At 36.8% G+C, this 19,292-nt stretch overlaps 1 protein-coding gene across 1 annotated transcript; it reads right to left on the bottom strand.

Moving 5' to 3' along the window:
• Positions 1-3,370: 3,370 nt before the first annotated feature.
• LOC116289199 (E3 ubiquitin-protein ligase arih1) lies at positions 3,371-18,546 on the bottom strand. Its single transcript, XM_031696078.2, has 16 exons — positions 18,192-18,546; positions 16,529-16,596; positions 16,198-16,282; positions 15,162-15,227; positions 14,746-14,838; positions 14,360-14,415; positions 12,678-12,744; positions 10,754-10,860; positions 9,835-9,877; positions 9,146-9,295; positions 8,297-8,349; positions 8,115-8,172; positions 7,157-7,303; positions 6,604-6,717; positions 6,040-6,152; positions 3,371-5,611 (listed from the first exon to the last, which is right to left on the bottom strand). The coding sequence occupies exons 1-16, from the start codon at positions 18,411-18,413 to the stop codon at positions 5,524-5,526; spliced, it is 1,530 nt and encodes a 509-aa protein (XP_031551938.1). The 5' UTR covers positions 18,414-18,546; the 3' UTR covers positions 3,371-5,523.
• Between the last annotated feature and the right edge of the window lie 746 nt (positions 18,547-19,292).

The raw sequence follows: 19,292 nt of genomic DNA, 5'->3' as shown, positions 1-19,292 counted from the left end.
GATGCTTCTAATCAGTGGCGTATCGACAATATCTACCGTCAATTTTGATTTTTTCCTTTTTTGTTGGGTCTCTGTGAAATTGACGAACTTTTTCGCGTTCAAAACGCGTGTGCTCGCAAATGCTCGCCCCTCTAAGTCTCGTTTTGTCGGTACTCTCGGTACTCCAGCTATAACTGATTATTATTAAAGGCGGTGCATTTCAAGGTTAGACTGACCTCTAGTGTACCTTAGCTCTCAAAAATCCTACTTTTAGGGCATCAATCGATGAATGCAAATATATTGAAATTAAAATTAATAATAACTGAAAATTACAGCCGGTTACATACTAGGGACGGTAAAAAAACAACTTATCAATCGCAGCTGTACGTACTTGTATCATGCTCAAGGCAATTACATCAAGAAAAGTTGTTCAGCCGGCAGTCCTGCTTTGTTAGTATTCCTTCCTTAACAGTGATGATCAGTGACAGCAAGCTACTGAAACATGTTGAACTAGAGATTGTCGTACTTGCCTAAATTCACTACGAATGATATTAAACTGACAGGGCAGTAAAACGGGTTCTACTTTCGACGTTTATGCGTTAATAAGCTTTATGTTTCATAAACAGGCTCTTTTGGGGCTGATTAACAAAATACCAAAATTTGGGGAAATTTAAGGAATGCGTATTGCTTTGAGATAGAAAGCCCTGAACGTTGGGAGAGATGATATTTTGATCAGCACAAAAACTAACATTTTCGCTAATACCTCGAAGTAGACTGAATTGCTCAAGGTTACCAGGATTTTGTGAAAAGTTTGAAGCACAAGAGGCACGAATGAAACACTAAACGTTTTTTAGCATGAATGAGCGATAAAGAAAAAATTGCGAAAGTAGAACGTTTTTCTTATTAGTGCAGACGTATCATGGATAAGGTACTCTTTCTTGATTTTAAACTAAAAGAAGTATTCTATTGTCGTTTCGAAATGAATATATGAAAATATCGAGCGCGCTAAAAAATATCCAACACGTCTTCTGGCTACACCAGTTGTTTGATAATCGACTGTTCTTTTCATACAGTAAGAATAGTCATTAATTTTTTTACCTTATTTCTTGTAGTAGAACTCTAACTCTAAATGTCTATTTTTTTCCCCTCTACGCGAAGAATGGTTGGCAAAAGATCTTGAGACACGATTCGTATTCTTATTTACTAGCCATGAATCATGATCAATATCTGCTTATTTATTCGACTGATTGATGTCACAAGACATTACTTAACACAACTCCTTTGTTATTAAACAACCTATTGATAAGAATACTAATGATCCTAATCTTTTAATCAATACTAGACGCATATCTGCGTGAACTCGGGCTTCACAGCAGAAAATCGAAAGAATTCTTCGTGAACACTGTCATCCTTCTGACGAAACCTTGAAAAATTCCGCCATTGCTCGACCATGTGGCGCATACTACGCACGCGCAATGAACTTGCGCATGCGCTTTGAACGCAACTGCGATTTGTAACAAAACGCAAATAAAGTCCAATTTATACCTCGGGCATTTCTTTGAAAGCCCGAGTAACAAGGTATCTGAATTGATGGTTCTTTTTTATTAACCAACGGTTATTTATTTCCATGCAGTCCAACAATAGAGCGGTTTTCGTATGAGTGAGAAACATGTAGTTTAGTTTAGCTTAGTTTATTTGTCACAATATAAACATATACATTTTATAAAACTTGAGACATACAAATACAAATTTTTTGACTGGCGAAGAAAACAGAACTCTCCATAAAATTTACATACAATACAAACATGATTAACATTAAAATTGACGAGGAAAAAACAATAATGAAAAGAAAAACAGGATCATAGGAGGTTGATGGATCAAAATTTATCAAAATTCAAATTTAAAAGATTTTAAAGTAGTTTGGTTAGTTACGGTACAAATTAACTCATGGTTCCGACTCGGACAATAGCGAACTAATCACCGTTACAGCAGTTTTTCCAGTGGAATTAAAATATTATCCCACAAACAACTGCCATCTGTTTTTAAGAGTTATTTTAATCCTTAAAAGGATTACGAGGCAATTGTCTTTTCTTTAGAACAATTCATGTACAATTAAAACGACTTATAACCAAAATTTCCGCGATAAGAGTTTTAAATTGCTAGATATTCTAACTAAGTTGCTTAGGTTGTGGGACATAGCAACGGTAACCAAGGGGAGCTGGAGCCATTTGCCGCATCAGTTTTTTGTGTCTGTCCTGTCATTGACGATATTACAGTCAAAGTAATATTTTCTTTGTGCTTTGGATCATGTTTTGCTCCCCTAGCTACGATGAACATGATTCTTTGTGTTAAAACTACAGGCCTTTTTAACGCCCTCCCTCTCGAGCTATACCGAGAGTTTATATGGAACGAAGTTGTCCCTATAAATCCTGGACAACTATCGGTTTCAATGGAGAAACGCGTGATTAAACGAAAAAGGTGTCTCATTTAGGCGAGTTAAAGTGTTTGCAGGTACCAGGGTAGGGTGACCCTTCTTATAGCAGTGAAAAAGTAAAATATCTCGCAAACAGTCGAGATGAATTTACGAAGAAAATAGGGCAAAGTTAGCTCGCCTAAGATGGTATGTCTTCTATCTGGGACAACTTTCCCCATGTAAACGGCACCCAAGTCAACAAAACCTAGCGAGATCAATTCTTGTTCTTGTGTCGTAAAACGACACGTGTAGACTCTGGGGATTTTCCCATGAGAATATGACAATGTGATCTCATTGTAATTATCGTTTAGCAAAACCTTCCTGATCTAACAAAGGAAAGACCTGTTAGAAAAGTGTACATTGGCTTATTTTAATTTACACTTAGTTTGGTTCGAAATCCCGACTGGATTAAAGCCGGTGTAACTAATCGAATCGAACATCATCGAACAGGGACGTTTTGGTGACTTGCTTGCCAAATTAATGGACCCTTCTAAGGCTAAACTTTTTCACTACAATTGAATTTGTGGCATATCTTTTGAACGGTTCCAAGTTAGCCTCGATTCACGATACTTTTAAGAAGGGTGCATTGAACGATTGAATTTGGTACGATTCCATTTGGCTCGAATATCAAATAGTTTGTGTTCGATTCTGGCATGCTTTTTTTTGGGGGGAGGGGAGGGGGGTAGTTTCCCTCACAGCCGTCATTAGTTTCGGTCCCAGATTCTCCCGCCGAAACTAATGACGGCTCCTAGGATTCATAATAAAGCAAGCTATAGCCCCACACTTCTTGCGATTATCCACTAACTTTTCCATACTCAATATTCCAAACTCTCCCCCACCACCACGATTTTTTTTAGTGTACTCTGTGATCCTTCTGAAGAGGTGCTCGCAAAATGATCGAACGTTTTGCTGAATCCATAATATTACTATTCAAGTTTAATGCATTTGACGCATTTCACATTTTTTTTCAGTATTTACAAACTATTTTCAACAACAGTTCCGTTTATATCCTTATCCTATCGAGGGTATTACTAAATGCTCTATTTCACTATGACGTCACATCAAAACAATCTATTGTTTAAACGCAAAGGATCATGGTCGTCGGAGGGGGTCAATTCAACGCAAATTCACCAAAAATTGTTCTAAAACCCGTATCAGTCCATGAAGAGAAGTAGAATAGCCAGCAAACGCTCAGAATATTTGTTAGTACATATTAACACATATTATATCTGAAAACCAGGCCATTTTAGATTAAACTGTTTCGCTAGGAGCAAATTTTATTGAATTTTTGTATTGGATTTGGCGATTCTATCCCCCACATAAACAAGCAATGACGTCATAGTGAAATAGGGCAATTAAGCCAGCAGGATGGCGTAACTCGAAAAAGGATTATTTAGATCTGAATTTCCTTTGGTGCCAATAATATAATAGAGCCAAATTTGTTGCTCATTGTTATACAATCACAGGATTAATCCAGACACAGTCGATCTAACCCAGATTACTGCAAATTCTGGAGAAATTTTTGTTTCATCATTCTGGTTGCTTTGGTAAAGCATACCGTATATCACGTGATGGCAGCTTTCCCAAGAGAGTTAAAAGACAAAAACATGGCGGCCATTGTGGTACCGTTAACAATGGATACTAATGAGAAATCTTTTGTTAAATGGTACCAACATGGCCGCGATGACGTAACGTGCAAACGAAGAATTGCACAAACCGTATACCTACAAAACTTTGCACTAATTTGTACAATTATGTTGGTAATTTTTACACGGATATATGGTACGCACTCTAGCCGGTTTGGAGGACATGCAAATATGTTTTTGACTAGAACACTAACATGGGAAACGGACCCGACACAGGTAGCCCAAAAATGGAAAATGACTTGGAATGTGAAAGCAAACGTTTAGAGTATAATAAATCTAAAACAGAAAATATTTATAAAAAAGGATTTTGCGGGTTGGCAAGATGTTTACACAATACATCTTTCCTTAATAACAGAAATTTGTTCATTTTATGCTTAATATTTTCCAATTTCTCAAACATGAGGTCATGGCCGCTATGTTGAAGAAAAATGAAGACTGTTAGATTAGGCTTAGTTGTCATCCAACATGGCAGTCACTTCTAATAGCAAACTTTTGATATTCTGGTTGAGTGATCAAGCACAAAACATTTCAAGTCGAGGCTCAAAGGAATTTAATCGTTTGTTTTCTACTTGATCACTCGTAATCAGACGTAATGTTTCCCATTTTAGACCAAGTGTCATTCCCTAGAGTATCATTTCTTTGTTTAACGGTGGCGCAAAAGAAGACACATGAATATAGATAAAGCTTAAACAAAGAATCTTATTCACAAGAGAATGACATTTGGCTGAAACCGGAAAAAATATCGAAAGTTGACTATTTTCTCTGAAGGGTTTGGGAGCCGACAACAGACAACAGACCTCTCTACCTTTGTTGTTTGTTGTCCCATTTCAGACCATGTGACATTTCCCTGATAATGTTTCTTTTATGATGAGCATTTTGAAAAATTTACATATGAAAGAACCAACATTACATGGTCTGGAATGAGACAACAAACAAAGAAGGTAAAAAGTTCTAAGACTCTGCTCATAAGCTAGAAGAATAGTTAGGTGGTCATCGGCTCCTTCAAGAATCCCCAAACGCTTAGTTGGTTTATTCCCCAAAAAGCATTGAAGTTGTTCATTTGTTATCAATCAATCAGTGTATCTTGTTATCTCTAAGAAGCAGGAGACCGGAGATTCAAGATTTCGGATGAGAAGCATTTACGACTAAATAAAAGCTAAAGTACTAACACGAGCAAACATCGCAAAAAACGCTTTATGTTGCAACCGAACATGTTGGTCTTGCTGTGGAGGATCAAAGTTTGTCCAACAGGCTTCACTGCTATTAACACTCTTAACACCAAATTGGTACTGAATATTAACAAGTATTCGTCAGTTTGTCAGGGGGGAAACTACGAAACCATTGGCGGAATTTCCTGGCCATGATGTTAAGACAACGCCTCTATTCGAGCAGCCAGTTTCAAGGTATTTAAGGCAGGTCGTTTTTTTAGTCATAGTCGATGTATTCCCAGATATCTGTGTCATACCCCTCGTATACGTGGTCGAGTAATGCCTTGCGTCTTGCTTCACAGTATCTACATAATTAAATGGATTAGTAAGGACACATTCAAACGCTCCCCAGATCAGAGATTGTTTCAAGGATTATCTGCGAATTAGCCATGCTCTGACTTAGATCAGCCAAGATTAAGAGGTTGTTTCACGGTTCAATCTGTGGGTTAGCCACATACCCCGACTTAGATCAGCCCAGAGGTTGTTTCAGGGTTCGATAAAATTGGTTTGGGTGGAGTCCTACAGGCTCGATTTCTTGTGCGATGCCTGTGGACGCTATTTGTAATTTTTCAACGAAAAAGGTGCACTTTGGTCTAGCTCGAGTACAATCAACACCTGAACACGATGAACAACAGAGCTTCCAAAACGAGATATCATCATGTAACATGTAACCTATCTTAGATAAGGCCTATTGCGGTGTAAAAACCTAACCAAGTGAGAGCCAATGATTTACCTGTACTTGTCTTGTACTTTTTGTTTGATGTCGGATAGAGATTCTTGTGTGATGTCTCGTTCTAAGTACTCGGACAGCGTTTCTGTTGCCATCTCCAAGTCTTTCTGGTTGTCCTGTTGTATCAGCAAAAGGAGAGGTTGAAGAGGGAAGATGTGGGGAAAGGATGTGGGGAGAGTAAGAAAAGGACAAAGGGAAGAAAGAAGGATAGATGAGATGGATGATGGGAAAGGAGCAGACTCATACCCAGTCGCTTCTCTTCTCTTATTTATCTCGCGGTGCATCAAGGGAAGGAAGAGAAAAGCGAAGCGTTGTCACTTTTTCTCTCTCCTTCCCAAAAGCCATAGCGCGCATTAAAAAAGCGTGAGTGACGATTAGGTATGAGTCTGGGAAAGGAGGACTGAAGAGAAGGACGAGGCAGGAGAAAGATGAAGCATGGATAAGAGGGTGAGCACCAGGAAGAAAGAAAGACAAGAAAAAGCAGGGGGGAAAGAGGAAAAGTAAAGAGAGAGTCAGATTCTAAACTTAATAAATACTTCTATTATCAATAAGGTAATAATAACTGACCTCAAAAATGACTGACTGATTATTCTTCTTTAGGTAGAAAGCAAAGACGTAAGTGTATTTCAAGGTGTTACGGCACTGACACAAGACATCTACAGCCTTCCTCAGGAACTGAACCTATCAAATCATCAGACAATAAACATTAAGAAAATCCCTTTCCGACCTGTGTCTGACCTCAAAGGGGATAGAACTACAGACCACTTGTTTTGCTTGCAATGCACCTAGCAGCTTTAAGAGACTGTTCTTTTTTACAAGGGGGGCAGTTCTTTTTTTACCAAGGGAGGGTGTGGGGGAGGGGGGGGGTGAATTTAGAAAATCAGGCTCAAACGAGTGGGGGGGGGGCACAAAAGTTAACTTGCACAGCACTTTTACAACAACAACAACAAAAAAAAACAGAATGAAAAACAAGGGAGGGCCTTTATGCATCAATGGAGAGGGAGGTTCGATTTCTTGTATGAGTTTACCAACTGGATCCCACCACCCCCTCCCCCGATAAAAATATAAATGGTCCCTAATAATATTAGGTATGGTATGGTAAATCAAGAGATGTACTGACCTCTATCCAAGACATATTGTGTTGTTGCATCTCTTCCATCTTTTGCTTGACCTGAGCGTAGAGTTTGCTTTCAAACTTTGCACTTTGAGCATGGTTCATGTATCGATTACAGTAGAATAGATATCTTTCTAGCGCTGCTCTTGATCGCTGGTGACATAGAACAGACAGATATTAGTGAATAGGCCAATCTCTATTTAACAGCAAGTCCCAATGAGGGTTTTTGAAGTAAACTATACCTCTATTAAGCAGGCATTAAGACCTCTATTTGATGGCAACTTGATGTTTGCAGTTGGCCAATTAATAGAGGTTCTATTCTATTGACTGTAAGTATTAGAATATATTTTAGATTATATTTAATATTTGAAGATTATTAGATAATATCATTAGATGCGTCAGAAAGGAAAAATGCTTGTGAAACACATAGCTGATCTTTTTCACATGTTTACATGAAAAAATAGAAAATGCCTACGTGTGCTGTGTGCAGTCATAAAGCACGCAGGGGTTTGCAGAACACAAGAGAAGTGTTAAGAGAAGCACGACACATAGTGGAGTGCTTCTCGACACTTCTCGGGTGATCTGCCAATCTCCAAGTGCTTTAAAACTCCACACAGCACAGCAAGCACGTTTTTAATTTCTTTTATAAAATACCAATTACATCGATGACGAAACTGAAATTAGGAGAGCGTGCTGTGTGCTCTCATAAAGCATGCGCTCCAAACCAATCAGAACCCAAGATGATGTTTACATGATAATGTCATTTGTTGAAGAAAAGAGACTTAATTATTTCATCAATGACTGCCAACTGCCACCTTTATCTATGCTTTATATTTACATTTATTAAGTCATAGTAACCAATCCAAGGATACAGAAAATCTGACAGATTTTACAATGAGCCTAGAAAACTTCTGGGTATTGGTTTTATTGTGTAACTGGAAGGGATATATTATATTTTACTTACAGATTGAGAATCTCTTGCTGATTGAGCCTCTTTCTCATCATATCGATTACAGCTATACCTAAAACAAAGACCCAACATCAGTGTTTGAATACTTACAATAAACCAGGACCACTGCAGCAAGATATTTATGTTTTAGCTAAGACAACTGACGTAGAAATTGAAAAATCAACAACAAGACTTACCAGCTGGACCCATGTGGTTCCCAGGGGCCTAGACACACCCAGCAGAAATCAGCCTGGAATAAAGTGAACACAATGTATTGAAATAATGTCTTTTAGTAAAATTTTATCGCTAAATTTTATCATAAAAAGTTACAAAAAACCACTTCTTATCAAGAATATGAATAGAAACAAAATAATTTAAAAAACCATGAGTTCAAAGCAGTGTAGAAGCTCTTCTTACTCTCAGTGGAGTTCTAGTACTCTGTAATTATTTGCTGTGGTGTTTGCCATTATTACACAATTATTTTGTTGTGCATCTTAAATTCAGCAAGAAACTCACTACAAGGCATATCAACACAGCAAAGTTTCCTATTAAATATAAAATATACTGTATCTTCAAGAAATGAAAAGATTGCAATAAACCTTGTCTGAATTTGCTAATGTGGCCACGAAATGATTACTCAAGTCAAGGTTGAGCTTGATGTGTCCATACATATACTGTATCTTATCAAGTCCCACTTCCACTTGGACCAATAATTATTGTTTTATGTTCACTCAAAAGAAGAGCCCACTTTAAAAATGAGCAAGAGGCTGGGGCGAAATTTGAATCTTTATCTAATTGGCAAAAAATTTTGTCATTTGAGAAATCATCTCAAGATTAGTAGGTCTTGCAAGTTTGAAGACGTTTCAATGAAAAAGGATTAGAATTAGAATTACACTTTTAAAAGTGCCAACAAATTTACAAAGAATGTATGGTTAGCAGAGACAAGTGTAGACCAGAAAAATTCAAAACTCTCCTCAGTCTTGCTCGTTTCTAAAGGGACCTATTTATTAAATATTTATTAGGAAAGAGTATGATGTATGTCCTACCTTGCAACTGCTATTCCTACAGACCATGTGGTTGCACCCTCCATTCTTTTCTATCGTTACATTACATTTTGGACACTCTTTTGTATTTGCCGAGATCCAGTTTGATGTTTCACTATCATCATTTGTTTTCTTGATCCACTTTTTCAACCACTAAAGAATAAAAAACAAGATTATGAATCCGTCATTTTACAATAAACATTAGGGATAACAAACTTCAATGCTTCAATTTCTCCAACATCATTTTCACTTGACATCCAATCAGATGCTGTGTGCTCAAGTTTTTGTTTAACTTAATGATGGAAATTTATTTCAAAGAGGACCATTTTATGACTATTTCAAAAAATGGGATAAATAGATGAATAATAGGATTAACAGTGGATTCTTATGAGGGAGGGAGGGAGGGAGGAAAATTGTTCGCAACACAACTTTCATTTGCAAAGCAGTTCTACTTTTCATGAAACTTTCCGGCGATGAAAGTTTCCCAAAGCTAAGGGTGTCACAAGAAGCAATTTGTTCTGAAAGTTGTCTCATGCCACACAAATTTCAACCAAGAGTTTTAACGTGTAACAGGGCCTTGAGCTTTAGGGTTAGGAGAAAGAAAATGGCACTAATTTCAAAAAGAACAATATGCTTGAGACTCACAGAATCTTCCTCAAACTAAGTTGGTTGATAGATAACTATCAACTTACCTGGCATTTAACTGGTTCATGTACGGGCTCTGAGCAACCAAAGCTGAAATATAATCATTTTTTACATTCAGTACATAGTGTTGCACTGTATGCGAACATCAATCTAAACTGTATTATAAAATGACTATTAAAAATCTTGCATTCTTATTGGTTGGGAGCGTGTGCTTTATGAGAGCACACAGCATGAACATGCCCTTGTATTTTATTTAAAAAAAAAAAATAACTTGTTTGCTGTGCTGTGTGGAGTTATAAAGCACTTGGGGATTGGCAGAACACTCGAGAAGAGTAGAGAAGAACTCCACTATACATTGTGCTTCTCCAAAAGCTTCTCTCGTGTTCTACCTATCCCAGCATACTTTATAATAGCACACAGCATGCGTGCACGTTTTCTATTTCTTCAGTAGTTGGGTGGCAAGGATGGTGAAAAGGTAAAACATTAGTCTTTTTCTACTGTTGGTTCAAATTATCTGGTTCAAAAATTTTCACATGTGAATAGAATTTGTTTGGTTTGCTGCTTTCACTTGTTGGTGACTCTGGCTGTGAGAGTTTGTTCTCTTGGCATGGAAATGAACATAATGAGCAGATTATTGTATGTATTTAAGCAGTGAATAATAGTGGTAGTGCGAGTGAGCATTGGTGTCCCCAATAGCCCCCTTCACAGTTCCCTAGGCCATCTTGAAAGGTAACCGTGCTTGTGCATCAAAGCTGACCTTGCAATGATAGAGACCTTTGAAAAATTTTCACGTCTCTATCATTGCAAGGGCACAGCAATTCTCACTTACATACACAGGCATGGTTACCTTTTCAAGGGTTTTTCAATATAACACAGGGAACTAAAAAGGGAACTATTAGTACACAAGTGTCAAATCTAGATGAAATCTCAATGAAGATACCATTATTATTATGAAGCAGGTCATACCAGAAGTTATATCCACACAGGCAGGTGACAGGTAGTGCGTCGTGATAATTAGCCTTGACGGCATTATGGCAGTCAGGACCAGGGCACCACTTCATTAAACGATTATTCTGTAGAATGATAACAATATAACAATTAACTCAACAATTTTACAGACAGTTTTTAGTTGCAGACAAGTGGGGGGAGGGACAGTTTTGAGTTGCAGACAAGGACAGGGACTTCAGAGCCTGGGGGGATGGGGGAACTTTAGCTCCCCCTTTTACGAGTCAAAATGAAATCTTATAATAATAATAATAATAATATTTATTTATAAAGCGCAAATACAAATCTGTTCTAAGCGCTAGTAAACAAACGACAAAGACAACGACAAAATAAAATAATTTACAAAGAATATGCTAATTTGAAGAGATAAGTTTTAAGTTCAGTTTTGAATGAGGCAAGACTTGATGCATTTCGGAGAGATATTGGAAGTGAGTTCCAGAGTTCAGGAGCAGCCACAGAGAAGGAGCGATGACCATAAGATTTAAGATTATAAGAATGTGCTGATAGAAGAACTTGTGATGCAGAACGAAGATTACGGTTCGGTTTATACACTGAAATGAGTTCCCGGATATAGATAGGAGATTGGCCATGAAGAGCTTTAAAAGTAAGTAATAGGATTTTATATTTGATTCTAGATTCAATTGGTAGCCAATGCAGATTAACGAGGATAGGTGTAATGTGGTCATGTTTATGGGAAAGAGTGATTATTCTGGCAGCAGCATTCTGTACAGATTGTAGTTTATCTAAGAGTTTGTTTGGTAAGCCAAAGAGCAGAGAGTTACAGTTGTCGAGTTTGGAGGATATGAACGCGTGGACGAGAGTTTCAGTTGTTTTCAAAGAGATGTATTTTCTTATTTTAGCAATGTTTCTGAGATGATAAAAAGAAGACTTGCAAATATTATTCACATGACGAACCAAAGTAAGATGCGTATCAAATATGACACCAATGTTCCGAGCATGCATTGAGGGCATTATCACATCAGAACCAAATTGAAGAGAAGGAAGAGTTAACTGTGGGCTGTGCTTTGAAGAAAATAACAGGAATTCAGTTTTGCCTTTATTTAGTTTCAATTTATTTGTAGTCATCCAAGCATCAATATCAGATAGACAGTTTTCAATCAGATTCATGGAATCATTAAGGGACAAATCATCATTACAGGAGAAAGGAATATATAATTGAGTGTCATCAGCATAAAGGTGGAAAGACATTCTGTGTATTCGGAGGATATCAGCTACTGGAGAAGTATAAAGGAGATACAACAAAGGACCAAGTACAGAACCTTGAGGTACGCCACAATCAAGTTGAAGGGCTTCAGAAGAAAAATCATCAATGGAAACAAATTGAAAGCGATCAGTGAGGTAGGACTTAAACCATTGAAGAGCTATGCCAGAAATGCCAAATTTTGTATGGAGACGATCTAGAAGAATTTGATGATCAACTGTGTCAAATGCAGCAGATAGGTCCAAGAGTAGCATGGCAACACAAGAACGATTGTCAATGGAGTGGAGGATATCATTTTGTACTCGAAGAAGAGCAGTTTCACAGCTATGAAATGTTTTGTATGCAGACTGCAATGGTTCATGGAGATTGTTCAGAGACAGATAATCATTTATGTCTTAGCTTTAGCTCCATATGGATAAAAAAATATACTTGCCCTCCTCCCACTTTAATTTATATGCTCTGCCATCCTTTAAGTACTACACATACAGTAATGAAGAAATAGAAAATGCACACGAGCGTTGTGTGCAGTTATAAAGCATGTGGGGATTGGCACAAAGGTTTCAATGTTTGGGGAAAGCACAACATGTATCAGGCCAAAGGATAAAAGTCTTGTGCCATACAGTCTGTAGTGTCTGGTGCTTATTACCTGCACAATGTACCTACCACAACAAAGCTATTTGCTATCAGATGATGATACTGTGTCTTGACTTTGGGATCTCGTAATATTTGTCTACAAGAGAAGAAAAATGGCATGCATTAATACCAAAGTACACATTTTTGTTATGTTTATTCCATAACAAACTAAAGTATTATTTACTTCTTGGAAAAAAAAGCTGTACATTCCTCCTAAACGATTGTAGGTGGCATAAACTGTGAAAGCTTTAACCCTTGGCTCTCACTATAGGCTAATTCACACACATGATTGTAAGCTGCACAGCTGCTAATAGTGCCTTAATATCCAGCCATCCTCCACTGGTCATAAATGTAAAGCGCATTGAGATATTTGAAATGCGCTATATAACTCCCAACATCATCATTATTAGTAATATTGCTAGCTCTTTAAAAATAATTGAAAACCGCTTTGCCAACTAGGATTAAAGATTGATGCTCTCCCCCCCCCCCCCCCCCCCAAAGAAATATGATATTGAATATGATACTAGAATAAATCTTAATTAATAAATACAAGAGGCCCAAAGAAAAAATGGGTGGATATATTATTGACATCACTAGAGACTGAGCTGCTCAATATTAATTGAGATGTCATTGCCTAGCGTGCTAGTCAAGGTACGATAAAGGTCAAGATAACTGGGGTTGGCCAAAAATGTCCCTAGCAATGGAAGAAATTCTTAAGTAGTGGAGAAAACAAAATGACACTAACAAGGTTTCTACTTGACCAATGGTCCCAGGATAGTTATGTCAATCTAATTGGTAATCGCAACATCTATTTTCTGATTGAATACCATTGCTTTTGTTTGTCCGTGTGTGATCATTATCAAATCTCCGGACACAGATGTCGTCATCACGGCATGTCATTTCCACAGCCAGATACTAGCACGGCTTCTTATCATGAAAAAAGATAAAACAAGGAATGTCTTCCTTGAAATTGCCACCATAACTGATGCAGCAGGATCCTCTGTCATCGATGCATTACTTGGTCTCCACAATGTAGCCGGGTTCGAGTCCCGCTGTGGCCACTAGCTGAGACTGTATTTGTCCTGATTCCTGATTAGTTTAGATCAATTTCTTGACCATGCTTGTAAATAGCCAACTGGTTTGCCTCCTTGCCAGTTGGGATTCTTAAAAACACTTTACGTTTATTTGATCAATCATTTCAGTTCATTAATTGTAGGAGGGCCATGATGGAAACTACTGGGCTACCAGTAATGTATGTCACCCTCGTTAAATATAGTCAATTTATTTTACTTATTTATTTTTATGGTTGTATTTTGGCACAATGGATTATGGGTATTTCAGGCCAGGTTACCAAGGCTTTTGGTCACACTTATCACATGTTAACAAGCTGATTCATCAGCAGAAGGGTCTGAGCTATAAAATGATACCAGGAACAGCTTGCCACTCCTGGGGTGCAACGAACTAATATAATCGTGGGTTTAGCTACTAGGCTAAAATGAAGAGCAATAAAATCCCATCAGCATTTTACCCTTCATAACTTATGTTGGAAAACAAACAATAATTGCTATCAGACAGTTAAACGTCACTAACAAGAGCTTAGAAAAGCTATTGAAAAGTAGAGGAATGAAGACATCATCCAGTAAGGAACACTAAACAGTGCTCTCAAAGAATTTATATATTATTTTAGTGATGAAAGTAACTCCTCCACTCACCCTACAAAAGCTTCATCTACAAGAATATCACATTTACTAGCAGGACAAGAAATATTCTGTAAAAAAATATGAATGAATGAATGAATAATGAATATTTGTGCACACTAAAATGGGGAGGATATAGGCCTTTCTAAATATTAATGCATGTCATCTCATCATCATTCTCATGCAGCTCATTAAATATGTGCATAAATATTTTGTGGACATGTGCTGCATAAAAGTTAGGCACATAATGGCATATATTAAAAACTATATGTTACTGGAACTGCACCTTTCTGTCGCATCATATTTTGGGTGTAATGCTTCTAATAACAAGGAAAAGACATGATCTAAAATGGGAAACCATTACTTCCCAAAATAAAAAGATAAATGAGCATTTGTCCTACCTCTCCCATATGTTCATCTATAATTTTGGTTGTGAGATATTCCTTCCAGCATCGTGGACAAAACTTGTGACTACATTCTAAACCAGTAAAATTCTACGACCAAAGGAACAAAGTCATTTAATAACATTATTACATACCTTAGGAAACTTAATATTTAAGGGCCCTGTTATGGGTTGAAATGTTTAGCTGAAAGTTGTATGCGATGGCATTGTGACACAAGTTTTATGGAGGTGTTACATGGTGCAATTTTGTTCTGAAACTTGTTTGCGACACAACTTTGGACTTGAGTAGGAAGCAGATCTAATTTTCATGAAACTTTCTAGTGATGAAAGTTTCACCAAGCCTAAATTGAGCAGTGTAACACCCCAGTAAAACTTGTCTTGCAATGCTGTTGCATACAAACGTAGATTTCTTACCCCTGCAGGTATTAGAGAGAGACATATGTCACACAGTATTTCTGTGGGTTGAGATCTTGTATTTGCCTGTAAAATGACATAAAATCATGATGAGTTTTATGACAATAATGAAATATTGAATTTTCTGATTTTTTGCCTGTAAAATGAGATAAAATGATAAGAAGTTTTATTAACATTAACAGTCAAATATCAAATTTTCTGATTTTTCAAGAATGTTCCAAATAAAAATGAGGTTGAACATGGATAAAAAGTGAAATCGTAACTGGGCAACTGTTATCACATGCAACCATTACAAGGTTGTCTAGTTTGTAAGGGTAAAATTAATGGCTGTTCAGTAGACCTAATCCACTGTTTTCCCATTTCAGACGACGTGTCATTCCCTAGAGTATTGTTTCTTTGTTTAGCAGTTGTGCATGGGAAGACACATGAATTTGGATACAACTCAAAGAAAGAATCCTATTCTCAAGAGAATGACACATAGTCTGAGATGGGAAAACATCATGCCCTTAAGTGGATTTGGTCCATTGCCATACAAGACGACAGATGAATTTTAGCTCAAACATACTGGGATCCTGGTACAATTGATCAACATGTGCCCTGTTAATGTGAACAGTCAAGAAGACTGGCCTAAGAGGAGTTTGGCTGGACACTATCTGTTGTCTGGGTATCATTTTCGGAGTTTTAACAGACATACAGGCTCAGCTATTAATTGTATTAATGAAGAAGTAGTCCAACAGAACTTAAATCAACGGTGATCAGTTACCTGAACACCGGCTAAATTAGTATAGCTTATTACACCTTGTTTCTGGCTCAACATTACTGGTCAAAATGACCAGCAAGGCAAAGATTTGACTGGACAAGTTCCAATATTGTAGCCATTATTCAAGCAGTGACCAGCCATCATTTTAAGCACTGCCCCACACAATCTTTTTTTAACATTTCTCAACAAAGCATGAACTCTGAATATCCTTCTATAGAGAGATAAGTTGAGCACCATCAGGTGTTCAAGAACTATGTAATCAAAGATTTAACGCACCCTGGTTGACTGAGAAGATTTTGAAGTATTTGGATTCACAATGTGAGCTTCTGAAAACAGACTCTCTTGATTGCCACTGTAATATCTAAGACACCAGTGATATATATTAGAAAAGTATAAAGATAAATGAAATTCAAACTAGGTAAACATTTAAAACTTGTGGGCTGGGGGGACAATTTTTTTCAATCAAAATGTAGGGGGCTCTTAAATAAAGGGAGGTCATTTCGTGTCTATTTGGGGAGGGGAGGGGGAACGAATAAATATGAAAACTGCTTATGATTGCATAAATGTGGATAATGCATTAATTGACAATTTACAGGAAAGTGCTAACCTTTCAAGCAATTTTTCTCTGTCCCATTTGAAATGGCTCAATAATATCCTAGCCATTGGTCTTGGTAGCTGGAATAAAAACCAGAAGAAACATTTTTTTAGAAATGCATTAATATATATTACATTGTTTGCATCTAGGCTTGGACACAAAATATCAAAACATGTTACAACTGCCTCCTTAAACTTGTATGTTTGTCTGATAAAATGAGACCTAAAAAGCTGTCTCATTTGAAAGTGAAAAATGTAGATGTTTTTGCTGACCAATGACATACAAGTTTTGCTTTTTTAAAATTAGTTCTAGTATTCCTAATACATATGTATATATATATATATTTATTTATAAAATAGCTGTTATCAATTTCAAGTTCTGATTGGTTGGGAGCACATGCTTCATGAGAGCACACAGAAGAAATAAAAAACTTGCTTGCCATGCTGTGTGCCGTCATAAAGCACTTGGGGATTGGCAGAACACTTGAGAAGTATTGCGAAGCACTTCACTATGTGCCATGCTTCTCCTAACGTTTCTTTCATGTTTTGACAATCCCTACTTTATGACGGCACGCAGCATACACGCACATTTTCTATTTCTTCAATAGTTCATTTATCATCTACGATTTTTAGTATTTTGTACAGTAATTTAGATTAGAAGAAGAGCTACTTATGGAAGTACTTCTAATAAACCATTATTATTATTGCTGTCGTTCAAGAAGATCATGCGATTTCCTATACAAAGTGCACACTTGAATTATTTCTTTTTAATAAAATAAATTCAGACCATGAAATAATAATGGTGATGATGATAATCTGATCAAAAGTTTCAATGACATTTGCTATTACATAAATAACAACTTTGCAATATTACTTTGAATCTCATAAAAGTAAAATTAATCAGACACCATGGTATTTTACCAAACCCAATAGATTTAATAAAATATCTCACAAAATTCATTATCTTGGCAAATATGAAAATGGTATCTATGCTTCCGAAAACAATTATATTTACAGTATTTAGTGGGCAAAAATTCATTGATCTTAGATTCCCACTATTTTGAACAAATATAATTTTTATACCATTGTGTGATGCAGAAAAATGATTTGCTCTCAACATTTCAACTAATGTGAGACTGACAGTTCTTTTAAATTTCAGCTGTTTCCAATCATAAGTTTTTTCATCTTGAATAAAACAAAGTAAAATGAAAAAAAAAAACAACCTTTGAATGAAAGACAGAAGTAAAATATGGAAGTCATATTTTGAATACTGTAAATTGTCATCAATCTTCAAGTAGTACAGCTTTACTCCCCGACATAATAGAAAATGAGTGCTTTTAATAACGATTCTTAACATTAAAGATAATTCTAGTTTTACAATTTCCAGATGTGAAATCAAGTTATGGGAAGAACTAGTTGGGACACAAGTTCAACGTAATGACAAATAAGTATTTTTGAGTCAAATGGAAAATATTTCCAAATCACACAACCAGAATAAGTCATCGTAACTAAGATACTATGAGCTTCTTTTGGGAAGGGGCTTTCTTGGCTGCTAAACATCTGAAATACCCTTTTTGAGGTTAAGTTATGAGTAAAAAATGAAAAACAACAGATTGCGCGCGAGGTTCGCAGTGCGCAGCGGAGTTTAGGGACGTATAGGGCTAGAAAACACTTACTTGAAAAACGCTGTTGACTTCATCAATGATTTCATTCATGTAGGACACTAAAGCTTCTGGTGAAAGGCATTCGTAATGAAAATCATCATTTAAATGTGGTCGTTTTGGAGTCGAAGGTTCCTCACAATCGATATCGAAATCGCTATGTTCAGCATCCTCAGACTGCCAATCGCCAACACTGTCGTCTTCTTCGTACAACAAGTCATCGTCTCCGGAGTCCATACTGCCTTAACGCAACGGTAGAATACTTTAAAAGTCGATGTTTTAGAATTTAAATTTTAGTTTATTTGGACCCAAAACAAACCACAATTCATATGAGATGGACGAAGCCATGAAGGGTTTTTGATGGTGGGGTCACGTGACATTACATATGGTACGTCGATCTCTGATTGGTTAATTAAACCATTTTAACTATGACGTCATGTGTTTTTAGTGTTTCCTTCGGCTTTCATTGATTCGGATTTGTTTTTGAAAAATGATAATTTCTCTACATTTGCACTCAAACATATCAAAAATAGTGTTCCTATTGAAGGAGGGATAGTATGTTTCGATGCAGTCAGTTTTAGAGGAGTTTTAGTGTAGTTTTGGGTAGTTAGCAAGAGCCAAAGGAAGCTGCATTGTGCTGAGGCTGGACCCGGAGGTCGGGTTTTTATATGAAAGTCCCGGAAAAGACAATGATGTCACACACGTCTAACACGTGGGGCGCGATGAATGCGATCAATAGGCCAATAAAAACACTGACATTGTCTATAATTTTACAAACTCATCGAAAAAAAGCAATATCTTCAAAAACTCATTTCCTGTCCACGATACACGAAGAAAGGTTTGAATTTGGCCTTGAAAGTGAAATTTTTGATTTCGCTGTGGTTTATGATAAAAACTAAACTTTGGCTGACATATTCTTACAAATTTATTTTTTAAACCTTGAGGTGAATAATTTTAGTACTGCTGGTAAATAAATCGGCAGGGGGGGGAGGACCCTGTAAAAAAAGCAATATTCCACAGGGAACCCATAATACTTGGGCCTGCTGTTACATTTGTTTAGATGTCAGCGGTGCTACTCATGAACGTACTTTTCCCGCTTCAAATTTTCGTTACAAA

Source organism: Actinia tenebrosa, unplaced genomic scaffold (genome assembly GCF_029948245.1).
Source record: "Actinia tenebrosa isolate PJP-AT-01 unplaced genomic scaffold, QUT_ActTen_1.0 PGA_scaffold5__44_contigs__length_20552954, whole genome shotgun sequence".
Taxonomy (NCBI): domain Eukaryota; kingdom Metazoa; phylum Cnidaria; class Anthozoa; order Actiniaria; family Actiniidae; genus Actinia; species Actinia tenebrosa.
The sequence above is the reverse complement of the archived record's forward strand: the minus strand, read 5'-3'. Positions and strand labels throughout refer to the sequence as shown.